We start from the raw sequence: 26,799 nt of genomic DNA on the forward strand, positions 1-26,799 counted from the left end.
AGAACAAATACAAAAAATATAGGTTCCCGAGACAAACATACGACCACAACTTTCTGAAGGTTTGACTAAATCAAATGAAACTTTCATACAATATTCCTACATACATAGATAATATTACAAAAATGTTTCATTGCAACCTGTTCTGTTTCTAAGAAATATATGTTTTCATAATTCTTTGTTTGTACAAGATTCCCAAAATCTAATTCTTTCCACTTCTGGAAAACTTTCCCAGAAACTGGATTACTGAAAAAAACTGTTTAATCGATTTCTCGAAGACGCAGTTGAAAAACTGATCTATATATTATGAAAATAATTACAGAAGTTGAGCAAATTTTGCGAAAGAAACATGATGACATTTTGATAAAATTAGATTCCAAGAAAAGCTCCAGAGATGAATGAAAGATTAATTAAAAAAAATATTTGAAGAATTATGAATATTTTCATCAGAAGTTAATAAACTACATTATAAACTTTTCCGGATTTCAGTAAAAAAAATGATGATCTAATGATGTCACTACTACCTCCAATATTTTCATCAGAAATTCATCTCGCCTTTGTAACATAAATAATTCTGCAAGCTACTGAAAAAAAAAGAATCTTTTATTTACCTACTATAAAAGCTCTTGAGCTGTAAATTTCCGATTTATCCAAGATTAACTGATACAGGTAATACATGGCACTGCCCAATCAACACACAATCGCATATGATGTTGAATAGGATGCTAAAGCTGGGTATGTGTTATCGTATTGCGATACGCTGAACTCCATCCAAACATCTAATTCTTAACAGTTTGAAATAATGCGAAGATATAGGGTGATAAAATTAAACTGAAATGAAAATACTTATGGAACATTGCAATGTTATTATTGAAAAAGTATAATATTTCAGAAATTCATCTATGATCATAGCCACACATTCATATTTACTTCTTCGGAATACGAGAAAACTGTAGCAATAGTTCGCATTAACCCTCCTTTAGGTAATTTTCGATCCAAACCGTAGGTAAACTACGTCAGCGAGCTGCTTCCAACGTGATGAAGGTTAATAAATACAAGAACAATAATAGTGTAATAAGCGGCGCAGACGAAATTTTTTTTTAAAGGATAAGGTTTCTGAGGAAAGTTTGTCCATTAATTTTGACAATATAGTTATTTATGTAACTAGTTGCAAAAAGTTGATTTTTTCAGCACGAGTCGTACATTTATCCAACGAGGCTTGCCGAGTTGGATAAATACGAAGAGTGCTGAAAAAATCGAGTTTTGCAACGAGTTCCATACAAAATTTTATGCAATGATGTTTTTCATAATGCAACTCATTTGAGTTGCATAATATTCATAATGCAACTCAAATGAGTTGCATTATGAAGATTATACAACTATTTTTCATTATGCAACTCATTTCAGTTGCATAATGAACCAGTTCGGAAAAAATGGCCATTATGATACTGAAATGAGTTATATAAAATTGAAATTATGATATTGAATTGCATAAAATGTTTTTCAATGTAGTCAGATTAACGAAAATAGTTACTTTAGTGACCAATTTACTGAAAAAAGTGACTTTAGTGACTTTTTCATGCAAATAGTGACTTTTTAGTGACCGACTCAAAAATAGTGACCAAATCACTAAAAAGTGACTCGCTACCAGGCCTGTTCTGGTCATAAGATGTGCGAGAGGTTCAACGTTGTTTCCTTCATTCGACTTCTGCTTAAGGTGGCCAAAATTACCCGATTAACCCTGTATATAGAAAAGTCGGGAAAATAAAAATGCGGGAATTTCAATTTTCATTTTGTGTTGCCATCCTGAAGAATCCATAAATGAATTTTCTGAAGAAATTTCAGAAAGAATGCCTGAAGAAACACTTGGAAATCGCTGGCTGAATACCTAAGAAAACCCCATGGGGCATAGGTTCCCAAACTTTCAGGTCGCGCGACCCCCTTTTGCCAGCAGACGTAGTTTTCGCGACCCCCCATAGAAATTCCCTCATTTTTTGTCTGTTACAGTAAAATACTTTACTGTCCCTCGCGACCCCCTGAATGAAGGCCGGCCACAGTTTGGGAAACCATGCCATGGGGTATTTTTGTAAAAAAGAAATCCTGGAGAAATCTCCTAATAAAATCCTAAACAATTTGTTTAATGAATTCTTCCAGGAATTCATAGAGAAATTGGAGGAATTTCTGAGAAAATACATAGAGGAATATCTGGCGGAATTTCTGATGAAATATCTGTGTAAATTTCTGCATGAATATCTGCAAGAATGTCTTCCAGCCTTTCCATAAGAATCCTTATAAGAATCTCGGAAAAATTCTGTAGAAATATTTCTGAAGAAATCCTAGGCGAAATTTCTGGAAGAGAAATGTCTAAAAGGAATATTTAAAGGAATGTGAATAAATCTTGGGAAGTTTTTTAATAATCACTTGTAGAATTTCTAAAGCATTCCTCTAGAAAAAAAATCTTAAGAAAGCTTTTGAAAAAAAATTTGAAGGAGTTCTGTATTACTGTTTCTTAATTTATCCGTGAATCATTTTCTAAAAAAAAATCCATGGAGTATTTTTGAGAAAGTTCATGGAAGGTTTTCTAAACCAATGCTTTAAAAATTTTTTGGAGGAATCTCTATGGAAAAAAAAAATCTTAAGAAATTACCTAGTAGATGAATTTCTGGAACAATATGCAAGATTTTTTGAAAGGAATTCTTGAAGTATTTTGAAATCCATGCAACATTTTTGGAAGCTGTCCGGGCAAGACTTTTGTTGGCGCGCGAACGACGGATGGTAAGATTTGTAAGTGCATTTATATTATAGTTTAAGGAAAGAATTAATATGAAATAAAATTGGTTTCAGTTTGAGCTGATCAACAACCAAATAACGGCTTTAGATCTGCTACGAGAAATTAGTGATGTGATTGAATCACTCTTCCCGCTTCAACAACTTTCTTTAAGAAGTTTTGGAGGACATTCTAAAGTAAAAAGGACTGTCTAGAAGATTTTGTGAAAGAATTTCTGACTGAATTTCTTTGGAATTTCCTGGATGGTTTTTGAATGTAAATCTAAGAGGAGTTTCCAATGGAGCCCCTGAAAAATTTTCTTTAAGAATACTTTATCGTGGAATAAAACATGGTGAACTGTTGTATGTCGACAACAGTTGTCTTTGGACATTTTTAAGCTTTTACATGTGCGTATCGTCGTTAAAATCGAGGGGCACGTGTTACCGCTCTCTCCCCTAGTAGGCTGAGCTGGCTCGGCTCAGATCGGAAGAACAAGATTGCTACGAGAGTAGTGGGCAGCGAGGTAAATAAACAAAGCTCTCTCCCCGGACGGGAAATCGCGTTTGCGGGGATGACGATGATGATGATGGAGGAAAACTCGTTCCTCTCTCGCGCGCTCGCAAAGGAATCGCGCGACGGGACGAGGAGAACAAAGAAAAATCATATTGAAATTCGTGTGTCTGTGCATTATATAACACAACACATAAAACACAATATTATAGCTAGCAGCTAGGCGCATTGCGTAGTTACAAATTGTCACTGTGAGGATCAAGACGTGTTTTGTGGTTCGCTCCTGCTGCTCAAAGTGTTTAATTTTGTGGAGAGCAGCTCTCTGAGGTTCCTTTTAAAGGGAATATTATCATAGTTTGCTTTTGTTTGCTTTGGTGTGTGAAGGGTTGATCAGCAGTTCGAGCCTCAGTGGGGCCCAGCTCGAGTTGGTGGAAAAACGGAAAGAAAATTGTGAGGAATTTCCGAGTGGATCCTTTTTAGAATCAGTGACAAATTCAGTGGAAGAAAAGTGCATGAAAATTTGGTTTTTGGGGTGCAGAATTTTAAAGTGAAGAAGCTGTTCTTTGTTCTCACGTTAGGTTGAGCCTATCTAGAATCGAAGTAATCGTTGGAAAATAGAGAACCGACAGTGCAGTTCTGTTCTGAGTGAGGAAGGTGGCTGACATTTTGAATTTTTATTGAATCCGTGCAAGTGGAAGAGACCTTTTTATTTGATAGTGACTTTTGTTGGTGCTTGTTCTTAGTGAATTTTGAAGTATCAAAGAGTGTGAATCAAAAATGGCAGATAGTTTAGTAGAGGCGCCAGCTCCGAGTTCGAGTCACTTGATGAATTTGGGTGGTCTTATGTCGGCCGATTTGCAGCCGAGCTCGTCGCCCGGGCCTTCGTCCATTCCTTCTTCCTCGACCGCCTCGGTGGTCGCATCCTCATCCTCGTCGTCCACTTCCGGTGGACAGCCCTCGACATTATTGATTTCCGTGGCCACCCAGCCAGCGCACGGCGGTGGGCTGAATTTGTCCGAGCAAATCATGACCAGCAACCAAGAGCTGAACCTTAGCCTGGGCAACAACAATAGCAACAGCGGTGCCAATAGCCAACAGCAGCAGCCAGTGGGGGGATCTCCGAAGGCCACACGCCCATCCGAGCACTCGGATGAGGACGAGCCTGAGACCAAGCGAAAGAAAATCGATAAACCCGAGACCAAAATGATCGAAAAGTTGGAAGCTCGCCTCGGCGGCATCCTGTGCTGTGCCGTCTGTCTGGATCTGCCAAGGACCGCAATGTACCAGGTAAATTTATCGATCCTTGTTGCCTTCCGCGGGGGCACGCTACAACAACAGCTGCCCCCCCCTTCGTATTTTTTCATAGTGTATTAAATTGAGGCCTTGCACAAGCGACTTGTGTTGTGAAGTATCTCAATGGGGATTGTTTCTCTTTCCTGGTGCTTACTACTTACACGATCCCTCCCAGTTCGTCGGTCCTAGGTTGCGACGGTCGAGTAGAATATTTGGGTCGTCGTAACACTTTTCTTTTGTTTTCTCATTCGTATTCTCGGGATGTGATGGGCAATGCACAATGGTCTGAAGAGAACTGTTGTTGGTCAAAATTTTGTTTTCTTTTATTTGTTTTTGGTACTGACGTAAACACGTAGAAATAGTTATGAAAGAAATCGAAGAAATTTGAGAGAGAAAATTATATATTTTGCAAAATTTAACTACTTTTTTTCAAAAATTTTACTGCCGTGAATCGCAAGTCAGTCCCATCTGCATTTTGGGCAAAATTGAGTTAATGGCAGTTTTCGATCTTTCTTCGGATGATCTTTCAGCTGTGTGAATAAAAATATATAGTTTGTTCAGTAAAGAAAAACAACATCAAGTCAGATTGTAGTGTACCCTGTAGTATGATTGTAGTGTTAGATTGTAAGTGTACCCTGCAGTACAAAATCGAACACTGTTTTAACCAGTTTTATATTTTTCGCAGTTACGTTTTCACGTTTGGAACAATTTGTGAAAATTTCATGATGATCGCAGAAGTATTAAATTTCTGGCAATTTTTTGAAAGTTCGCATAGAAATCGAATTTAAAAACTTCAGAGTTCATTTTCTCAATGCCCACTTTTTACATATGGGACTGACTTGCGATTCACGGCATTTTGGGTGTGTATTAGCTCAAATTTATTGAAAAACACTAATTACTAATTGGTGTGCTCAAATAATCTTGTATGTTTATAAACAAGCTTTCAAACAAGATTCTCTAACAATCTAGAGAACGATATTTCACACATTGTTTTGCACTTACAATATTGAAATTTCAGTGTTTCTGTTATGACTAAACTTATACATATGCATATGGTATATTTTGCATAATATCCTCCTAAATATATAGGATCACAGATTTTAAAACAGTTTATACGATAATTGTATCAAAAATAGATTGTAAACACATAAAATAGAAAATTATTGTACAAATGGCTGTGAAAAACTGAAAACGGTTATCATATATTCAAGAAAAATCCGATTGTTTAGTATGATTAGATGATACTAACCCTCCCACGCAGAATTTATTTGATTCAGGTTTGATTTGATGCGTTGCATGATAATTAAAGGACATATGACACATATACAATACGCTACGTACAAGTTTGTCATGATATTTAGCTTGTACACACTAAAACAATCAAGCCTAACTTTACCAAACACCGTATCTAACAAAATCGACGAAAGGAAAAAAAATCGAAGGGGAAATTCGCTGTTCTCATAGCAACTCATACATTGAACATTTCGGAAACGTGAAAAGTCCGAGTATTTTTCACAAATCATCCCCAAAGGTGAGTGATGCAAGTAGTCCTCAACGAAATTCAGCGCCTCATGTTAAAATCGCTCTTTTGTTTGCATATGCATATGTTACATACGGTGTTTGGTAAAGTTAGGCTTGAAATATTCGTTGGTTTTGGCGCACAGCGATATCTCAGTAAAAATAACGTTTGTTACTTGATTCTCAGCGGAACAGTTGCCGAATTTCAGTTATGAATTACCAAAATTGCTGAGATCTTGGTAATGCTGTTGTTTGCCGATCACTCGGCTGTGCGGCGAAGAGAAAATGCTGACATTTCGGCATACTAGATTACGTGTATAGAATGAGTTTAAGCAAAATGGGTAAAATACTCGTGCCAAATGTATGAGCTCAACAGATTCTTGGGGGAATCCCTTCATAGATTTCTTCATTCCTCTAGAGATGGATTCCTCTAATGCATTTCGTCACTGATTGTTTAAGGAAATCCTTCACATGTTATGTTATTTCGTATTTGTCAACACTGAATGTTTTATCACAAGTTTCCCCTCGAGTACTCTTTACTTAACAAAGCTCAATACTAATATTGAGGCAATTTTTGCAAGAATGAACTGGAAGTAACAATTCAAGATGACATATAACAGAAATACTGGGATCAAGAATTCGATCTTGGGATTTCTCCTAACAAGAAATTCGAAGGAAGTGGGATTCCTAACTTATGGGAGAATATTCAGAACGAACTGGAGGATTCCTAGAAATAAATTCTAGAAGATTTCCGTAAGGAACATCAAGAGGGCTGCCAAAAGAAGAATTTAGAAGAAACTACCGAAGAATGTGCAGAAAGTACTCTTCGAGGTACTCCTGGAGGATTTTTAGCATGAACTTTTGAAGAATTCTCAGAAGAAATCCTTGTAACATGCCTAGAAAAAAGCATGCCGGAAAAACCGAAGAAACGCCTGGCGATTTCCAGAAAGAATTTCCGGAGAATTCCCAGCAGGAGCTGCTAGAAGATTCCTAGAAGAAGCTGTTGGAGGATTCCAAGAAGCAACTACTGGAGGCTTCCCAGAATAAACTCCTGCAGGACTAATATACTCTTGGAGAAACAGCAGTAAGCAACCCTGGAGAAATTCTATAGTCGATTATAGAGATGATTCAGCAAATGCACTTGGAAGTGTTCAAGATTGAAGTTCCCTATGTACATGGGACAATGTTGCGTAGAACGGCAGTGCACAAGTACCAAAAACTGCTGCTGGAATTCCAGAAGGAACTCCCACAGAAATTTGTGGACGAGTATCAGAAGGATTTTCTGGAAGAACGCTCTAAGGAATCCCAGAAGGAACTCCGGAACTCCTGAACTAAAAAAAACTGTTGGAGGAATCCCAGGAAGGTATTTTGGGGAAAACCCGAGAAGGACCTTCTGGAAGAGTATGAGATGGAACTTGTAATCGGATTTCAGAAAATATTCTTGGAAGAATTGCCGTAGCCAATTCGGAAGGAAACATCAAAGGAATTCCTAGAAGTGTTTCAGAGGAAAAATCTTGGTAAATCTGATAAGCAATTCTTAGTGGAATTTCAAGAGGATCTCTTAGCTAAAACCCACAATAATTTCCTTAATAACTTCTGATACCTGGTGGCGAAATCCCCGTTAAAATTCCAAAATAAATTTGAAAAGAGATCTGAGTTAATCTCAGAAAGAATTCCTGAAGAAATTTCAGAAGAAGCTCCTGGAGAAAACTAAAAAATCATTCTTTGAAAACTTCTATCAAAGCATAATGATACTAGACAAGCTAGGGGGCATCCATTTAGTACGTCACGCAAAATTTGAGAATTTTAGACCCCCTCCCCCCTTTGTATGGGTTTTTCGTATATCTAATGCATTACTTGTCACACTTTCCTGACCCCCCCCCCCTTCCCAATATGGGCGTGACGTACTTAATGGATGCCCCCCTAGAGGAATACCAGAAACATTCTCAGAAAAGAAAACCCTTGGAAAAACTTAAAAGCAGTTCTAAGGATCTGATTCCTTGGGATTTCATAAAGGTAAAGGGTGTCCACGATGAAATTGGCACACAGAAAATATTGTAGAATTTTTGATTGCGTTCGCCAAAATAGCTATTTTTTTGACAATGAATAGTAGGGTAATTTTCCAATTGTTGCACGGCTAATAAGAATAACTTGGGGTGTGCAACAATAGGCGAGTTTTTAGCCGTGCAACAATTGGAAAATTACCCTGTATTATGTGTAGCCAATACCATAAAATTTTATTTCAAATCAGTTGAGTATTGGCGCAGATATTGTCGATATCATAAAATTAGATTTTAGAAAATTTGGGCATCCATTTCAAAAAATTGCTTAGGCTATAACTTTTTTGTTACCTCATCAAAACGTTTGAAAATTTCACTCGATATTCTTAACATAGTATCAATTAAGTGGTAAAAATTTGATCGAAATCGCTTCAGTACTTTTTCTAGTAAATTTTAGGAACTTTTTGACTATTTTTAGTTCCGCGTGCACTATTTTGACTGTAGAACTGGTAACACTGTCCCGATTTTTATAAAACTTTGACAGTGTAAAATTGTTGTATTAACCCCTTATAAGGCCGAGAGATTCAGGCACGGAATCCACTCGTTCTACATTGGAATATAAAGTACATGTGGTGTAATGAACAAAAACGTTTTTATTTTTAAAAAAAATCAATGGTCGATTTTGTATGAAAAAAATGGTCTAAATTTCAACTTTTTGTCAACAAAGTTTAAAATGTTGTTATTTTGTGATACGTTTATCAATCATGCTGATTTATGACAGGTTATTGCCCTAATATTCATGAGTTATTTGTGTGGATTTGAACTCGATTGGCAAATTATTTTGGACGATATGGCAATTTTAGTACATGCCCATTTATTATAGTACATTTTTCAAAAGGCTGAGTTTCTAAAAGTAATGAAGCAATCAAGTTGAAATTTTGTCTACTAGTAAAAGGAACATAGGCCTTTCATTCCCCATCATTCTATTTTTAATTCGCTCACCACAACAGAAGTTCGAGCTTATAAACCTTTCAAAAACTCAAAAATGGAAGTTTTTGGAGAGACATTTTGTTCTTAAAAAGCCCATTCATATTTGTTATGGCTCAAAAAATCATGAGTGCTCACAAAGGCTTAATGTGTCCATCAGTTAAAACAGAAGTTGTAAAAAAAATCCAAACGAACGGAAAAAAATATGTATATAAGGTGGCAATATAGTTGCCACTGCCTTATAAAGGGTTAAACTGTTTACAGTGAAAATTTCAGCCATTTTTGTTGAATACTTTCAAACTAAGAGCAGTTTGAGTTCCTCTATACCAAAAACAACATTTGCTTATTGTGACATACACACTTAATCCTGAATTGCCTGTTCAGCATTTTTTTTGACGAAAATAGAACAACAGAACTATTTCGGTAGCTTCGGTAATCGATTTTACTGAGGCTCAGTACACCAACTATCAAAACCTGGTGCAAAAGGTAAACAATGCAGTATAGCCGTATTCAGCCAAGGGGAATGACATATCCTTTTCTAACCGGAATATCCGCATTTATCCGTTTCTAACCGTCGCTAACCGTGTCTAACCGCTGCTCACTTAGCAGCTCGCTTAGCAACGGTTAGCGACGGTTAGAAACGGATAAATGCGGATATTCCGGTTAGAAAAGGATATGTCATTCCCCTTGTATTCAGCTGTTCTATTTTTGTCAAAAATTTACCGAACACGGTATTCCAAATTAAGTGTGTAGTGTCAAAATTTCATTCAATTTGATCATACCGTTAAAAAGTTATACCATATAACTTTTTAACGGTATGATCAAATTGAATGAAATTTTGACAAATTACTTCTACATACATACTTTATGTACATAAAAATTTTCATTGAAATCGGTTCAGTATTTTTGGCGCCAGAGTTGAAACGGCAAAAAAGTGATATTTTCCAAAATGTTTGTTTGCACAAGATTCTCAAGTGGCAATTCCCTTGTTTCAACGATATCTCCGCCAATACTCAACCGATTTTAATGAAAATCTTATGGTATTAACTACACATAATAGGGTAACCAATATAATTTGGACCCCCATATATTTTGGACCCCCTGGACCGTATTATCATAACTTTCACAGATTTAAAGAAGAGATGACAAAAGTTTTTAGAATCATTCTCTAAGAATGTCCTGTACGAGCAGCAATCATTTCCTCACCGGAAATATCTTTATTTGCCTTGAAATTATGTTTTGTTAATCTCGTCATCCGTGCGATTGTCGCGGCTTGAGAAAATGGTGCTGGGGAAACTTGCATATGTAAACAAAAACGTTTCTCATTCTAGCGCATTAAATTCGCAAAGTTCGTCTAATCAGCCTTTGTCAATCAAGTAATTAGGATTAGATAATTAGGAATATTCGATCATTACCCTATCCTATTCATGGTCAAAAAATTAGCTATTTTAGCGAACGCAATCAAAAATTATACAACATTTTGTGTGTGCCAATTTCATCGTGGACACCCTTTATCCTAGAGGAAACTTCTTCTTCTATATGGCTCTACGTTCCCACTGGAACTTGGCTTGCCTCTCTTCAACTTAGTGTTCATTGAGCACTTTCACAGTTTCTGATTGAAGGGCTATTTTTGCCTACCATTGCATGAGTTTGTATATTACGAGGCAAGCACAATGATACACTTTGCCCAGGGAGTCGAGGAAATGTTCCCGACTGAAACGGGAATCGAACCAGCCGTCTTCGGATTGGCGATCCATAGCCTTAATCACTGCTAAATGGAGACCACACCCTTCACCTCTGAAGAATATTTACAATCTATTTTTTTTTTGATACGGTTTTTAACATCTTAACATACAAAATAAGATACAAACTTAGGCCTGAAGTACACAGGGTCAAATATTTGACAAGGAAAGAGCTCAAGAAGCAACATCTTTTTGACACTAATAAAAACTCGATCGAGTCAAACAAGATGTTTGAGCATTGGTACCCTGTGTACTGGGACCTTTAGTCTAGTCTACACATACACAGCCATTCATTGAAAGAATCCTGGAAAATGGTGGAATCGACTAATTCCATTATTTTTCTTGTCATTATTAATCCTTGCAGCACATCTGAGATGTATTACAAACATTAAAGCGGCCAGGCCTACTGTGCAGTGTTGTTATTGTTATTGAAATCAAAGAACGGGGACATCTCGTACCAACCGTTCCGTATACGAAGCATGAATAAGAAATATAAACGGTGGGAGTGAAGTTGCTAAGCAGGTTATTGTCACTCCTTGGTCCTTGAAATCCTGGGATGGGACACAGGTATTTACCCCTGATGCCCTGGCCCTTATGCCTAGGCTTAAGCGCCTTTACTCGCTCTCTGAAACGAAAAAAAAATACTAATCCCCCCCCCCCCCCGTTATTACAGCATATTTCAAAATTATCACAAAGTATAACATTAAAATTAACATTACAGTACCAAATGATCCCCCCAGAATTGGTATATTATGTTTTGTTTATATTATTAAGCATCAACGTTTTTCGTCGAACTCAAAACAGGTTAAATTAGATGTATACTACCGTGAATCGCATATCTGTCCCATTTGCATAGGAAATCCAGCAAAGATGGGACTGATATGCGATTCACGGCAGTATATGATGCAATTGTTTTTAGAATATTATTATTACCTAATTGGGTAAACATAAATGCCAACTACTTGTTTCAAGAGTAGAACTAAAATGTAAAAAAAATATTGATTCACAATAAATCTTTGTTCGTTGATTTAGAAAAATTAAGACTAGCAAAAGTATTTGTTAAGGCACTTTTTTCTTTTCGAAAATGTTTTCTATGCAAAGAAATAGTCATGGAAAGTCGTGAGAAGGAAAGAGTTCAACGAGCATGAAAATACGAGTACACTCTACAAGACAAAAACGAAATAAACGATCAAGGGCTGCAAAACCAAACTAAACACGATCATAGACCACGTTATTAAAAATATTTGTATAGTTCATTTCAATTGAGACAGAAGTACGGAATCTCGGTCACGGTGTGCAGTGAAGACACAGGAACGATCCAACGCTAAATCACACTTTCATATTTGCAATTCCGCACTTCATCGTCGCAATTTTGACCGCGCAATGCGCAATAAAACTAAAACCTTAAACAGTCTGTAAAAACAATGGTGTCAATATTTAGCATTCCTCAATCGGAACAGACTCACCGGATGCCTGAAAATGCTCCTTTTCCACTTCAATACGTCGATGCCTCGTTTCTGTGATGCATTATAGTCCCTATTTTTCGTCTCCCTACAGTGAATCACCACAAATTACACTCGTTTTACTGCTCGGAACTACTTCTTCTTCATTCACTTAAGATATTTAATCACAACTGCACGAATTGCGCTGCCAAAAGAAAACTTTTTGCAAACTCTTGAAATTTAAAACTTGAATCTAAAAATTGACAGCAGCACAAGTTTTCACGCCTGCTCGCTACCGCGGCACACTTCGATTCGTACCCTGTGTACTGGGACCTTTAGTAGAAAAACTGAAAATTGTTCCAAAATCTTAGAATTTAGGCACAAATTTGGGGTTTGTGACTTATGGTATGTAATTTTTTGGCCACCATATATGTTCACTCTCATCAACTGTGCAAGAGTTGCACAGAGCACTTCAACCTGTCCGTGTATGCGTATTTTGCATAGAAAAAAGAAACCTCTCCTCTCTGGGTTATTGAATTTTCAGTAGGAACTGTACGATACCTTTTTCGACCGTTTTCGTGCTTGCCCCCAGATGTTGTAGGAGGTCTTATGCAATTCTAGATTCTACCCTTTCTATCGCACGACGACGACGACAAGTGCCACGTGTATGAGCTTGCCCTTCCGACCGACACGAGGCCCTTCCGAGCGCTACTTGCTGCTTGCTGGTGGACTATCACCTCCTCTAGATCTAACGTGCGCACTTCTATCTATGTACAAATCTGGCCTTGGAATTTGCTGCAGCTCGTTGATCGCCGTTGAGCGGGTTCCACTTCCAGTTTGTTCTGAATCGTGCGAGAGCTATACCTCTAGAGAACGTCGATCGGGTGCGTAGTGGGAATTCTAATGGGCTAAATTTAAATTTTTCAATGATACTGTCCTCGTCAGAAACAGCCGCGTGTCATGGCCGGGGCCACTAGTGTAGAGACAAAAAGATCCCCATTTTTGAACTCCCAGCTCAGTAGCAATAACAAAACAAACGACGTAGCACAGGTCGATAATGCCCTACTATACATATGCTGTGCGAGCGAAGTAGAAAAAAGAGAAATCCCTGGCTTCGGAACGACGAAATCAAAATAATACACTGCGCAGATACTCGCGTTCCGCATATAAATACCGCTCTGTTGTCCCCCAGCCATAGCATGGACGACAAGAGCAGAGCAGAAGCAGAGGGAGAACAACGTAAACAAAATAAAAACAAACTCGCACACAAACACGCGACGCTAGCAGGTCGATCCCTGGCTGGGTGACAAACGGAATCCACCCGAAGTTGTTTGCTTGTTACATACCTACTTCATGTAAAAGAGTAGTAATAGTCGTCCACCATTTTGAATTTTGGATGTCCTCCCCCTGGTCTGTCTTGTGGTTCGAAATCGTAGAAGTTTTTAGAAGGAATCTCCTGTATGTCGTATGTGGAAACCCAATCAACGGTTGCTAGACGTTCATATGTACAATTCTCCATAAGAATCATGAAAGCCATATAATATATTATTATAACATATTATGTTTATAATTTTATCTTTAGAAAGCATATAATGTTATGCTTTATAGCAATTGGAAGACTCACGTACAACGTTTTATAAACAGTTTTGTTTCTGTTACGATAAACAACTGTTTTATAACTGTTTTAAAGTTGTAATAAAACTAATCGTTAGAAATGTTATAATCTTTTTTTTTTACCAAATACTCTTAGCAACGTATTCAGAATACCAAACCAAAATTGCATCATTTTCAATTATAAAATGCTTGAAAAAGCTGTTAACCCTCAGCGGAAATGACTACGTCATCCACTACGACCATCGTCGCCTTCATCATCGTTCTCCCACTCAGCTGATCCGAACAAAATTGAGTCTCCTTCACTTCGAATTGTCACGTTTCGCTTTTGCTTTGTTGGTCAATCGTTTTCATACTTTGCGAGAACCCATTAATTGTTGCGGAATAAAAAAGGTACCCACATATACAAATAGTTTGCTGGAAGTGAATTTTTATTACGAAAAATGCAACGCAATCACGTTGTTGACTGACGACGATGGTGCATTTCGAATAGACAGACGACGATTCACATTCAGTCAGAGGCTTTGACCGTGGACTATCTCGGCTGTGCTGCATAGGTGTATGCTTCGCATCGGCGGCGGCGGAACAACCCGCACAGAGTCAACAAAAAGATAGGTTGAGTTGAGAGCGAGAGAGAACTTTGCCCCTTGATGTTTTGATCACTGCAAGTGGTACCGTCTACCCCCGTTGGTTTGACCTCATCTAATCTGAACACTTTTTAGTTTGACCCCCTCTAATCTGCACATCGTTCAAACTAAAAATGGTTCAAAAGTCATTCTGCTAATGGAACGGTGTGAAACGGAACGCAGAACCAAAACAAAACACCAAATCAGGTTGCCAGTGGTGTGTTTTTCGATGCTAACAGAGTTGCTAGACGTTCAAATTAAAAATGAACCTCGTTGGTTTGCATGAAGTGTCGTTCAAACGAACGGGGGTAGACGGTAGAGAGAAGATTGGGGTAAAATGCTTTTTCTAAGAAATCGTTCTTCCAAGAAAAAAGGACTTAAATTAAAGTTATTGAAATCACCGTATCGTTTTTTCTCTTCTGTCTGTTTCCGATTATCAAACAAGTCATGAATACAATAATCCATATTCACTCTTGCTTGTAAATTATGCATCTAAAGCAAACTGTGCCACTTGACCTTTTCATATTCACCACACAATCTATCACCTTACGAACACTATAAATAACCCCTACCCATGGATCGCATCACCGACCCAACGGTGACTCCCAGATCTCCCATCCTTTCCGTCTACAAATACGTCTACGTCCGTGCGGGTTATGGGGACGCAGAGGTGATCTCGGTCTCTAGTAGCAACTACCAGTACACTCTAACATTCCTTTCCGTTCCCAGATGACTATAAGGTCTAGGCCGGCGCCGTTATTGATAAAAAATGCATGAGCTGCTAAAAATGCACTCTTGCGAATAAGCGGAATGTCCCAGCCCCTTGTTCAGTAGAATTTCAGTGTAATTGGTACCAGTTCAGATCAATCACAGAGAAGCAACCATTGACATATAGTCAGAATTGATCGTTTGATCGTAATCCGTATTCACTCTTGCATTCAAGGAACATCAAGATATCCCATTTAAATTTTGCATACAAACTTTAAAAGCACAAATTTGACAAAAGAAGCATGAAACCATGCTGCATTTGTTTATCCCTTTCGGGACGGAGTTCAAACAGTAAAATCCCTATAGGGAATCGCGCCACTTGGTCGGTGGCTTCTATATTCGCCTGTTTTCCGCTAAAACTCAGTCAAATTTGAACCATTTGATACAATTTTTGGGATGCGGTGAGATAGGTATACTATCTACTCGTGTACAACATTTCAAGTCAATTGGTTCAAAATTGACTGAGTTATAGTGGAAAACAGACGAATATAGAAGCCACCGCCCAAGTGGCGCGATACCCTATATAAATGGCTGAACTTTGGCTTTCCAGAACTCTTTGATTTCCCAACAAAACAGTATTTATTTTTCCTCATTTGAAAGAACTACTCTTTATTTTTCGATTTCTTGCTTTGACTACCTAGATAAATCGGAAATAAATATGCGACATGTTTTACGGTTTTTGACCACATTTTTTTACCTTGTGGTAAATCTCACAGGCAACGTAAACAAAAATTTGTTTGCAGTCATACAAGTATAAGTAATGGCTGAATTATTGAAACATTTTACGACACAAAAAACGAAGTCTAAACAGATGAAAAAAATATGCAATACTGTTACCGCTCAACAGCACAATCGTGCTGGTTTGTCACGAAAGGGTTATCTTGGCTTCAGTAACTTGCAAAAATAATACCTTCTTGAAGAGAATGTTGTCTGATCTTTCAACTAAAACCAAAGTAGTATCGGTTGCGGTTGACTAACAAGATTGAACGAGATATGCAACGGCATTCGCAGGGCTGTTACAAAAATGTCGATTTGAAAACCGCAAAATTCGCGCCAAGCCATGTGAAATCCGCGCCGAGGTCATCGAATCCGCGCCAATACAAAACATATAGCTTTGATGACTTCCACTCATAAAAAGCCAGGATTTTTAAGGGAAAATCAATTGATCAATTAATAAATTTATTTTTTATTATTAATCCATGACTTTGTATAACTAATTCTACATGAATCAAAAGTTTAAACATGTTGCAAATAGGCTAGTTGTCTTTTAATTGAAATAAAAGGTTTTGGATCAATAATTCTTTGACTGCTTATCAATCAGGGTGTCTACTATTTTACGAGAAAAAAGCAGCAGTTTGACGAAAAGTTTGAAAAAAATTATAATTAACATTATGGTAGAAATACTGAAATTCCAAAAGATCATTTGAGAGAACAGCAAGACAATTTTAAGAAACTTGTTAAGAAATTCATGGATTACTCCCTGCAGAAACTTTTTTTTTTGTTAAGATACAAATGGAATAATACTAATGAAATTTTTTGATTGAATCACCACTAAATTTTATTCTTTATGACAATATTTATGGAATGTTCTGAACATTAAGCAAGAGATACTTAGAAAAGTATAAATTCATTGGATCATTTATGATAAGAGTTTCTGGTCACACCACACTCTTGGAAATCAGGATTGGATGGATATTTCAGCAAAATTTTCTTAGTCTAAGAATTTCAAAAGCTTCAACAATTTTGTCAAGTATTTTCAAAAAAAAAAAAATCTAAAAATTCTACCAAGAAACCCTTTAATAACTGTGCCTCCCTCAACGGGTGCTCCGATCGGAAATCATAGTTTTAGCAAAACAAATCGTTTCGCAAGTAGTAATAACTGATTCAGGAATTTCGCCAATTCCGTCATTCTGAAACTCATCCATAACACAGCGCAACAAAAATTAACTTTTGGTCTGTCCCAAGCAGTCTTGCGAATAATCGCGACCATCACGAGACAATCACTTGAACCGCTTTCTGGAGTCACCCTTCGCAAGGTGATACGAACCAGCTAGCATCCCAACTAACAATCGCCAGCCGCAAACAAGCATGCATGCTGAATTGTTGCTTTATAATAGTAATTATAGCTGAACTAAAATTATGCTGTACACATTACTGTACAAATGCTATTGCAATTGAAAAAGTAGCCAATGTTCAACTTTTCGTATTGGTATTTACAATCATAATTTCAAACGTTTTTCAAGCTTTCAATAAGATTTTTATTCGACTCGCAATAATTCCTTTACAACATAATTTAACAAGACTTTTTTGTGCTTCTTGTTAAGTTCATGTAAAAATTAGCGCATGTATCTGTATAATGTGTTTTTCACTCGTCAAATAAGTGCTTTCGTTTCATCATACTTCGACTCAGAGTACATGATGAAAAATACGTGGTTTTTCCTGAACAACAGCTGAATTAATCTGTTCTTCAGTCGTTAACCATAATGTTGTGCTAATTCACCACTGCTGAACAGGAGTCGAAGTCTGACCATTAATAAACCACGGGAAGTTTATGTTTTGATTTGAGCGCTGCAATTCATCATCTCTAGGATAGCGCAGATAGGAAGACATGCGGCTGGCAATCGACGGGTTTCGAGTTCGAATCTGGATTTAGGTAAATTTATGTGTAGTTATTATTTCACAATATTAGTTCACAGCATTAAGTTCCAATCATAAACTCTCGTGGAAATTGAAAAAATTTGCATTTTTTTTATTTTTGATCATTATTGCTAAAGCTGAATATCAGCTTTACTATATAGTTGTAAAACGATTTAACAACAAACAGTTCAGTTGGTACACAACACTATGCTTTATAGTTTCTCCAAATTTGTTTGAACAAACCCCGAACAAAGGTTGTGTCTGAAAATTATCCAAATGTTTTTCAGCATCATGCTGAATCAATTCGTCGTAAAAGTGCTTGTAAAATGAGTGATTGTTAGTTGGGATGTCACGCCTGGAATGACAAGCATGTTGTGGGTTCCACCCTTCGCAGCTTTGCAGCGATAGCACTTGCTGAGTATGCTTCAGGCGGGTTGCGAGAGAATCAATCTTCCTGAGCAACGATGCATAACGGGCGAAGTGAGAGCGTTTGCCGTAGCCAGGGCGAACTGCGTGGTCCCGAGCAGAAGAAAATATCAACAGCATAATAAAATATGTTATTTTGGCCTAATAACTGTATAATGGAATCAGTAATTTTTATGTTATTAGCATAACATATAATGTTATAAACTTGTCTGTCATAAGCGGCAAAATAACAAATATCATAACAAAAAAATGTTCCTAGAAGAAAAATTCAATAACATGTTTTGTTAGATCAATTACAACTTAATAACAGGAAATTTGTAAACTTGTTACTGTTGAGTTATTCTTCATCACATATTTGTACATTCTCTATAGCAGAATAATAACTAAACATGTTCTACAACAAAATATATTATTGAAATGTTATCTTGTGGATACCCGCATAGTTGTGAACAAAAAGCGTACTATCTCACATGTTGTCCAAAACCACTTGCGACTATTCCTGAACAATACGACATGATACCCATCATCACTTCAAATGGTACTGTTAGCATATTGTAGTATACCACTTGGTAAATTGTAATGGGCTATTTAACAATATGATGAATAGGCGGTTAAGTTAGGTTACAATAAAAAATCAGCATTTTTCTCGAACAAAATTTTCGCAAAACAATATGCTAAATTGTGTACATATAATTCATTTTCCGCTAAAATAAAAGCAAACAACGCATGCAGTAGTGTTGGTTTATTGTGCGTTATGGTATTTTTACCCTATATTGTATTGCTCTTTTATGTTTCTACCTAGAGTGAAGAAATGATCAATGAATTCAATAAGAAACAATAAAACAAGTAATTACGTACGAAAAAGTATCATTTGAATTAAAACAAGTGAACCATCGGGTTGGAAACTATAGTCAACCTGAGCTTGTAAAAACTAAAATGATTTTTTTTTGTGTAATTACCTGTTTTATTGTTTCTTGAGGGAAAAAATAATCAATCCACTTGAAAAATATTATTGATTATCAGACGCAACAAGTACATATTCAATATCCGTTATGAATTAAAAATATTCAATAATTTTGTCCCGGAAACTTCCTTTCTTTGGGTAGGCAAGATTACATGAATCTTTCACGCAGCCTGGGTTATTGGCACATCCTTTCCCGTGTCGTCGTCATGGTCCAATCGTTGCTATTCGAACAATCGGCACCGGGCTCGACCGGTTCGCTTCCGAGTCCGAGAACCGATGGCAGACATCAAAGTGATTCAGCAACATCTCCTCGGTGCTGATTTTTTCGTGGCGCTCACTTCTCTACTCAGGGCTGAAGATTTAGTTCTGGTTGGTTTCCGAAGCCAGAAATTGTTCCCGAATCGACCGTTCCGTTTGGATCTTCTTCGGGGAGATGATCAAAAACTGAAATTCAAGAGAATCCTTAGGTCATCATCCGGGAAGATATATTTATCACTTATGGCTAGTTTCCACTTGATAAGTACTGTGTAAAAGGATAGGACAAGTAATGCTCACGTAAAACTTTTGCAATCAAAATTACTTAAGCGTTCGCAGTTGATAAGTAATTCGCAGCCAGAAAGCTATTTGCCAACAGATGGCACTGTCGTGCGATGCTGTCAGTCATGTTGTTGATTTTCCGTACGGAATAATATGTCGATGTATTATTCCGTGAGTAAAAGGAACATATTTCTCTTTCTTTGTGTTTCTTCTTTCGCGCCTGCGCGTTCACAGTGTGCATAAGTATTTAGCCGTGTCGCTCTATAATGTGTACTCCGTCGTCCCTCAGCATGGCTGCATCAGAACACAAGATTTAATTTCTTGAGGTTGAATAATTTTCCGTTACGTAGTTTAAAAAATTATAAAGACACCCCAAAACTGAATTGTTTATAAATAGTTCGACAGTTGAAAAAAGGAAATAGCATTTGAGTTTAGCTGATGAGGAAACAATGATTCTAAAAACTGTTGCATCATAATCATTTCATTTCGTTTGTTGAATGTTCTATGGTGCACTAGAACCAGGGAAATAAAGACTATATTCGATGAAATTTGGACACAGAAAATAATGTATAGCTTTTCATTGCGTTCACAAAATCAAATATTTTTTTGAACAGGAATAATATATAACGTGTAGCTAATACCATAACAATCGCAGCAAATTCAGTTTGGTATTGGCGCAGATATTGTTAATATAAAGGGTATGCGGTATACCGAAAAGTTTCGCCAAATACACCTCGAAACGAAATTCCGCGGAATTCCACGGAATTCAACCAGGCGAAATTTATGATTTTGTATTTCGTTTCGATTCGTCAAATTCTAAAAATTTCGCCTTCAAAAAATAGATTTTGACGAAATTAAACGGAATTCCGCGAAATGTCTAATAAATTTCGAAAACAAGTTCATTGTGTAAATGCCCTTTTTGAAATAGTTTAAATTTTTAGTAGAACTCTTGAAAGGGATTTACCATTACATCTGCATGACCAGGGCTGAATGTACGGGTGGAGGGGGGTGGCCAGGGGTGGCTATTCGGGCTCCGGGCCCCCACATTTTAGGCCCCCCTACAAAGACCTTTTTTGGTTATTATACATCCACTTTATGTTTCATATTGCTCAAATACTGTTTGAAAACAGAGAAATTTTGGTATGCTCATCACTAAGGGACCTTCGCATCTACTCGGGCCTTGGGCAATCCTTGATCCGGGCCTGTCTATGACGAAACGCTATTCACGGTTAAGCTCTTATTTCTTTCGTTAATAAGAAATCTCGTTGAAGTTTCTGTATTGTATTTTCTGATAAATTCAATCATCTATCATTTATTTTAAAGTTGTAGATTTCAAGCTTTCTCTAGCTTGATTGGTAAACATCTAGTAGTTGATGTTTCCACATCATATGGTTCATGTTTCTGATAAACAATCGATATTAGGTCATCTCACAGAGCTACTAATTCTGGCACTGCAGTCTTAGGGAGTTAAATGAATGTTTTAGATAGGGTATCGCGCCACTTGGGCGGTGGCTTCTATATTCGTCTGTTTTCCACTATAACTCAGTCAATTTTGAACCGATTGACTTGAAATGTTGTACACGGGTAGATACTATACCTATCTCACCACATTCCAAAAGTTGTGTCAATCGGTTCAAGTTTGACTGAGTTATAGTGGAAAACAGACGAATATAGAAGCCACCACCCAAGTGGCGCGATTCCCTATTTCCCAACGTTTCGACTCGTATTATAGTCTTCTTCAGGGGATAATTCTGGATTTTTTTTTTTCGTTTGGGATTGCATTGAGCCAGGCAGTGGATCTAGTGGAGGTTTGAAGATTGTGGCTTATTTGTAGTTCGAGCATCTTATAGCATCATCACAATGATGCAACGCATTGGAGTAATCTTATTCGGTTATTGGTGTAAATTTTGAAATTTTCAATATGTGTTGCTAAAAATTAAAAAAAAAATATCTGAGATCATTTGGGCACTTTGCGTTCTAACTCAGTTAATTTTGAACCAAATGACTTGATTTTTTTACGCAGTGAGATGTGCAAAACTCCAAGTAAATTGCTACAATATTGGCTGACTTACAGCTCAAAGTGGTCAGAATCGGTCCAGAGCCCAAATGGTCCTCCACCTTTGTCACGCAAAGTTGGGTACTTATCTGAAATGTTTAGACATTTCAAATTATATTTGAACACCTCTAGTCATTCATTCTGCATAAGATGCATGCTAATAGGAATTCAATTGTTGGTTTTGTGAGGAGATGTTTCCTAATTAGATCACCGAATTTGTGAGTAGTTCTATTTTTCATGTGTATGTTATTATTTTAGCAGTTTAGCTTACCGAACACAAATCCAATGTCGGGTTTGATGTGAGAAACGGTAGAAAAACGGCAGCCCCAGCAACAAACCTAATTAAGCTGTAGCAAATGAAGTCTTGAAGATGAGACTAAACGGAAACACCGCCAAGCCACCGCTAGAAAAAAAAAAGCAAACACGCAGCATCCATTTCCTGATCAATTTCATATATAAGTGCAAAATTCCGCGGAACTTTTTCGAAAATTTCGTTTCGTTTCGAAAAATACCGAGTGAATTCGGATTTCGTATCGATCTCACGAAACATTTTTGAATTTCGTTTCGTTTCGTTCCGCATTGCATCAGAAATTTCATATATCGTTTCGTTTCGTTTCGCTTTGAAAAAATCCCATACCGCATATCCTTATAATATCATAAAATAAGATTTTAGCCAATTTTTTCACCCGTTTTAAAAATTGTGTAGGCTATAATTTTGATGTAACTCGTCAAGACGTCTGAAAATTTGACTCGAAGTTCTTAGCAGAGTATCAATAAACTGGTAAAAAAAATCTCAAAATCGGTTCAATACGTTTTCCTAGTATTCAAAACTCAAATCGCTTCAAGGCTAAAATATGCCTACTAGTACTTTTTAATCATTTTATTCCGTGTGTACTATTTTGTTTGTACAGCTGTCATGACTTCCGATTTTTATTAACATTTGAAACTGTAAATCCATTATAAAAACTGTTCTTAGCCAAATTGCTTGAAAACTTTTCAAGTTATAACTGTTTGAATGTCACGATACAAAAAAAAACATTTTTGCTTATTGTGACTTTGTGCCACATATACGGCTATAACTTTATTACGGCTAGATCAAATTGAATGAAATTTTACACAATATTTCTACATCTATACTTTACATACAGAACAGATTGAAATCGGTTCAGTATTTATGGATCTAGAGCTATAACAGTGAAGAAGTGATATTTTTTAAAACATTCGTTTGCTCAAACTTCTCAAATGGCAAAATTCTTGTTTCAACGATATCTCCACCAATATTTAACCGATTTTGATTAAATTTGTATGGTATTAGCTTGACGTAATACACTATTCCTGGTAAAAAAAAATTAGTCATTTACCATTTTATTAGGAAATCTTTCTGAACTCCAGGAATTCGTTCCGAGATCCCTACGAGAATTGCTCTGAGATTCCCTCAGAATTTCTGCTTCCTATATCTCTCTAGAAATTAATTCAGGATTGCTCCAGGAGTTCTTTCTGGGATACCAAAGAGAGTTCCCTCAGAGATTCTTCCAGCAATTTGTTTAGGGTTTGTTCAGAACTTCCAGGAGTTCTCTCAAGGATTACTCCTGTAACTCCATACGGGATTCGTTCAGAGATTCCTTCATGGAATTCTCTAGAAATTCCTTCATGGAATTCTCTAGAGATTCCTCCAGAAGATTCCTATGAAATTATTCTAGAAGTTCTTTCAGGGATTCCTTCACGACTTTTTTTTAGGATTTCTCCAGAACCTTTTGGAATGTCTTCAGATTTTTATCTGGGAAGAAACTATTGAAAGAATCTCTAAAATCGCTCGTGTAGATATTCCCTGCAAAACTGCTGGAGATATTCCTTAAGAAGCTGTTGAAGGAATTTTATAAGGAACTCAAGAGCAAGTCTTGGAGTACTTCCATAAAGAATAAAAAAAACTTCTGGAGTATTTCTATGAGCAAAATTTAAGAAATTTCCAGAATATGTAATCTGCAAGGAATCCCAGTAGAAGTTCTTGGAGGAATCCCGGAAGGATATCCTGGATGAATTATTGGACAAATCTTAGAAGGAACTCCTGGAAAAACCTTGACTTATTTTCCAGGAGTCTGGAAGTTCTGAAGAAATTCCGGAAAGAACTTTTGAAAAATTCCCGGAAGATATCCCGGGTAAAATTTCTGATGCCACCCCTGGTGTAATCTTAGAAGAAAATCCTGGAGAAATACCAGAAGAAACTATGAGAGGAACCCATAAATTTACTCCTAGAGGAAACCTAGAAGGAGTTCCTGGAGGAATCCCGGAAGAAGCTATAGACATTACAAAAGGAATTCTTTGAGGATTCACATAAGAAACGTCCAGATAAAACCTAGAGGAATCTCAAAAAGTTGTATCTTAGAAAGAACTCCTGGAAGAATCACTGAAAGAACTCCAGGACGAATCTAAGAATGAATTTCTGTAGAAATCCTTGAAGGAACTCATGAAATGATCCCGGAAGGAATTCCTGCGGGAATCTCCGAATAAATATCTGAGTGAACCCCGGATAAAAAATACTAAAGAAATCCCGGATGAAATTATTGTAGAATAGTTCGAAAAAACTCCTGGTAGAATCTTAGAAAACACCTCTGGAGAAAACCCTGAAGGAACTCCTAGAAGATCCCAAAAAAAAACAAAATAAATAAATAAATCCTGAATTAGAAGGAACTCACGGAGGGATTTTTTGTAGAACTTCTAATGAAAATCTCAGAGACATTTTATGAGAATCCCCTGCGAACTTCTGGTGGATTTTTCGGTGGAACATCTGGAAGAATTTCAAGAGGACTTTCTGCGAAACCCCAAAGAAAAACCTTCGTACGGAATGCCAAAAGATTCATCACAAAGAATCTTTCGTGGATCTTCATTAAATTCCCCGTGATGCTTTGTCCTACCTCGTATTTCGTCTAAAACTCCACAAGGTAACCGTCAGAGTCCCAGCAGAATTCCTCCCACCGTAGTCCGAACTCCAATATTGCAGAATTTATAATTAGTATCCAACCATAGTTCTCGCTGTAATACCATTAAAAGTTCCTTTAGAATCCCAGTGCAATGTCTCTCATTAGTATTTCCTTTGGAACTCCGTTGAAATCTCACAATCTGGATTTTCCCCATACGCGCGCAAAAATTAAATTTTAATTTCAATCACACTTCCTGAGGAAACGAACGAAATTTCTCTAAGTCCAAATCGTAAACAACAAGGCCACGAAACGCCACACGAACAACGAACAATTTATCTAGCAACCGCCGTATGCAGTGCCCTATTCTTACAGCATCGTTTCGTAAAAATGCTGTCGGTTAAACAAATGTCAAAATTACTTACGGAAAAAGGAGGAATTTTACTTGAGCGCTCTACTTGGGAACTGGAAACTTACCATTACCTTCTTCAAAATAGGCAGCAGCGATGGATTTCGATTCATTTTCTAGCTGCTGCTTGCTCCTGTCGATGGTCGTCTCGCCGTATCGTGGTTCGCCGGAACAGAGGACGGAACAACGAGATAGCCACACATTTCGTGGATTAACAACGCACAAAGTACACAAAAGCATCACGGACCACCACAAACACCGAACCCGTTACATTTTTTGTTACAGCTTTTTGCAGGCAGGCCGCTAAGACGGCAAACACTCTCTAAAAAATTGACACACTTGGTTGCAAAAAGTTATCACAAAGTCTTAAAAAAAGTTTGACGCACCTCGAACAAAATTGCGAAATAACGCAAATTCATGATTTAGATTAAATTGTTTAATTAGTATTATACAGTTAAGTAACAAAAAAGAACAAAATAATTTGCGATCATTTTGTGACACTTGCACAAACTGGCTGGTTCACTTTTTCAAGCGTGTATGATAAATAATAATGGCTGCAACATTATCCCAATTTGTTAAAAGATAGTAACTTATAGTAAATTGCGTGTTGCTCAAATGTAAGCATGCACTATTTGAGAAAAGGTGCTCGTATATTGCAACGATTTCTCGCGATTTGCTATACGTTATAATTCGACAAAATCTGGACACAAACACATATTGTCACAAATTGGTATGCATGAGTCAAATCATATTTTGTAGTAGACATTTTCAGGCCTCTCATTGTTCAAAAAAACAGCAAGTGCTTGTGTTATATTAACACTACCAGATGGAGGAAACTTATTTTTTTTAGTATTTGACAAAGTGTATTTGTCTATGCGGGTATATCCCAAAAATTTGAATATAACAAAATAAGATTGCCCAACAAAACATGTTATTGAAAAGATATATTTTGATAAGTTAACAATAACAAATTATGATTTAAAAACAGGCTATGTGATTCTGTTGTTATCAATTTGCTATTTTCCTCTGCTCGGGGTGCGCTCAATGTGTGCGTTTAAACTGAGCTATGCAAAACGAATAGGATTTATGACGTAGTACCGTGCTTGTGATAATACACATGCATAGTTTTACATGCTGTTGCGCGTGCATCTGCTTGAGGCGACGGAGAGAGTCATGACACTCACATGAGCCGTATCAAAGTCAGGATGATTGTAGCAAAACAAAGGTGACCGGGTGACTATGATGGGATTCTGTCTTTTCTGGTGTTAGCGACTGTAGAGAGAGCGAATCAGAAACCGCAGAGACAGGGTGATACAAGCTTGGTGTTTATCAGCTTTTTTGTGACTTGTACGCTGATGCTTCGCGACACTGGTCTCAAGAGCAAACTTATGTGTCACTGACAGATTTTGAGCGCGCTGAATCCGAATCCGGGCTCAGATTTGTTCCAGCACGTCACAATTTTGAGCTATACCCCCATTTATAGGGCAAAATATGCAATTTTGGGCTTTTTGACTACCTGCCATTAAGCATGGAAATATTTTTTTCAAGCAATCAAAAGATAAGTTGGCCAATTTACCTCTAAATTAACGACTCA

The 26,799-nt window shown here is 37.1% G+C and overlaps 1 protein-coding gene and 1 long non-coding RNA gene across 2 annotated transcripts in view; one reads left to right on the top strand and one right to left on the bottom strand.

The window, feature by feature from the left end:
* Positions 1-4,001: 4,001 nt before the first annotated feature.
* LOC115267280 (zinc finger TRAF-type-containing protein 1 homolog) overlaps positions 4,002-26,799 on the top strand; it is a gene marked incomplete at its 5' end in the record, with an annotated part of 51,147 nt that continues 28,349 nt past the window's right edge. The window contains 1 exon segment of the mRNA XM_029874192.2: positions 4,002-4,561. Coding sequence (XP_029730052.1) covers positions 4,052-4,561 — 510 coding nt within the window.
* On the bottom strand, positions 19,052-26,079 carry LOC134291754 (uncharacterized). The gene is made up of 2 exons (XR_009999271.1): positions 25,280-26,079; positions 19,052-19,732 (listed from the first exon to the last, which is right to left on the bottom strand). It is a non-coding gene; the product is annotated as an uncharacterized LOC134291754 (long non-coding RNA).

Source organism: Aedes albopictus, chromosome 3, assembly GCF_035046485.1.
Source record: "Aedes albopictus strain Foshan chromosome 3, AalbF5, whole genome shotgun sequence".
NCBI classification, from domain to species: Eukaryota; Metazoa; Arthropoda; class Insecta; order Diptera; family Culicidae; genus Aedes; species Aedes albopictus.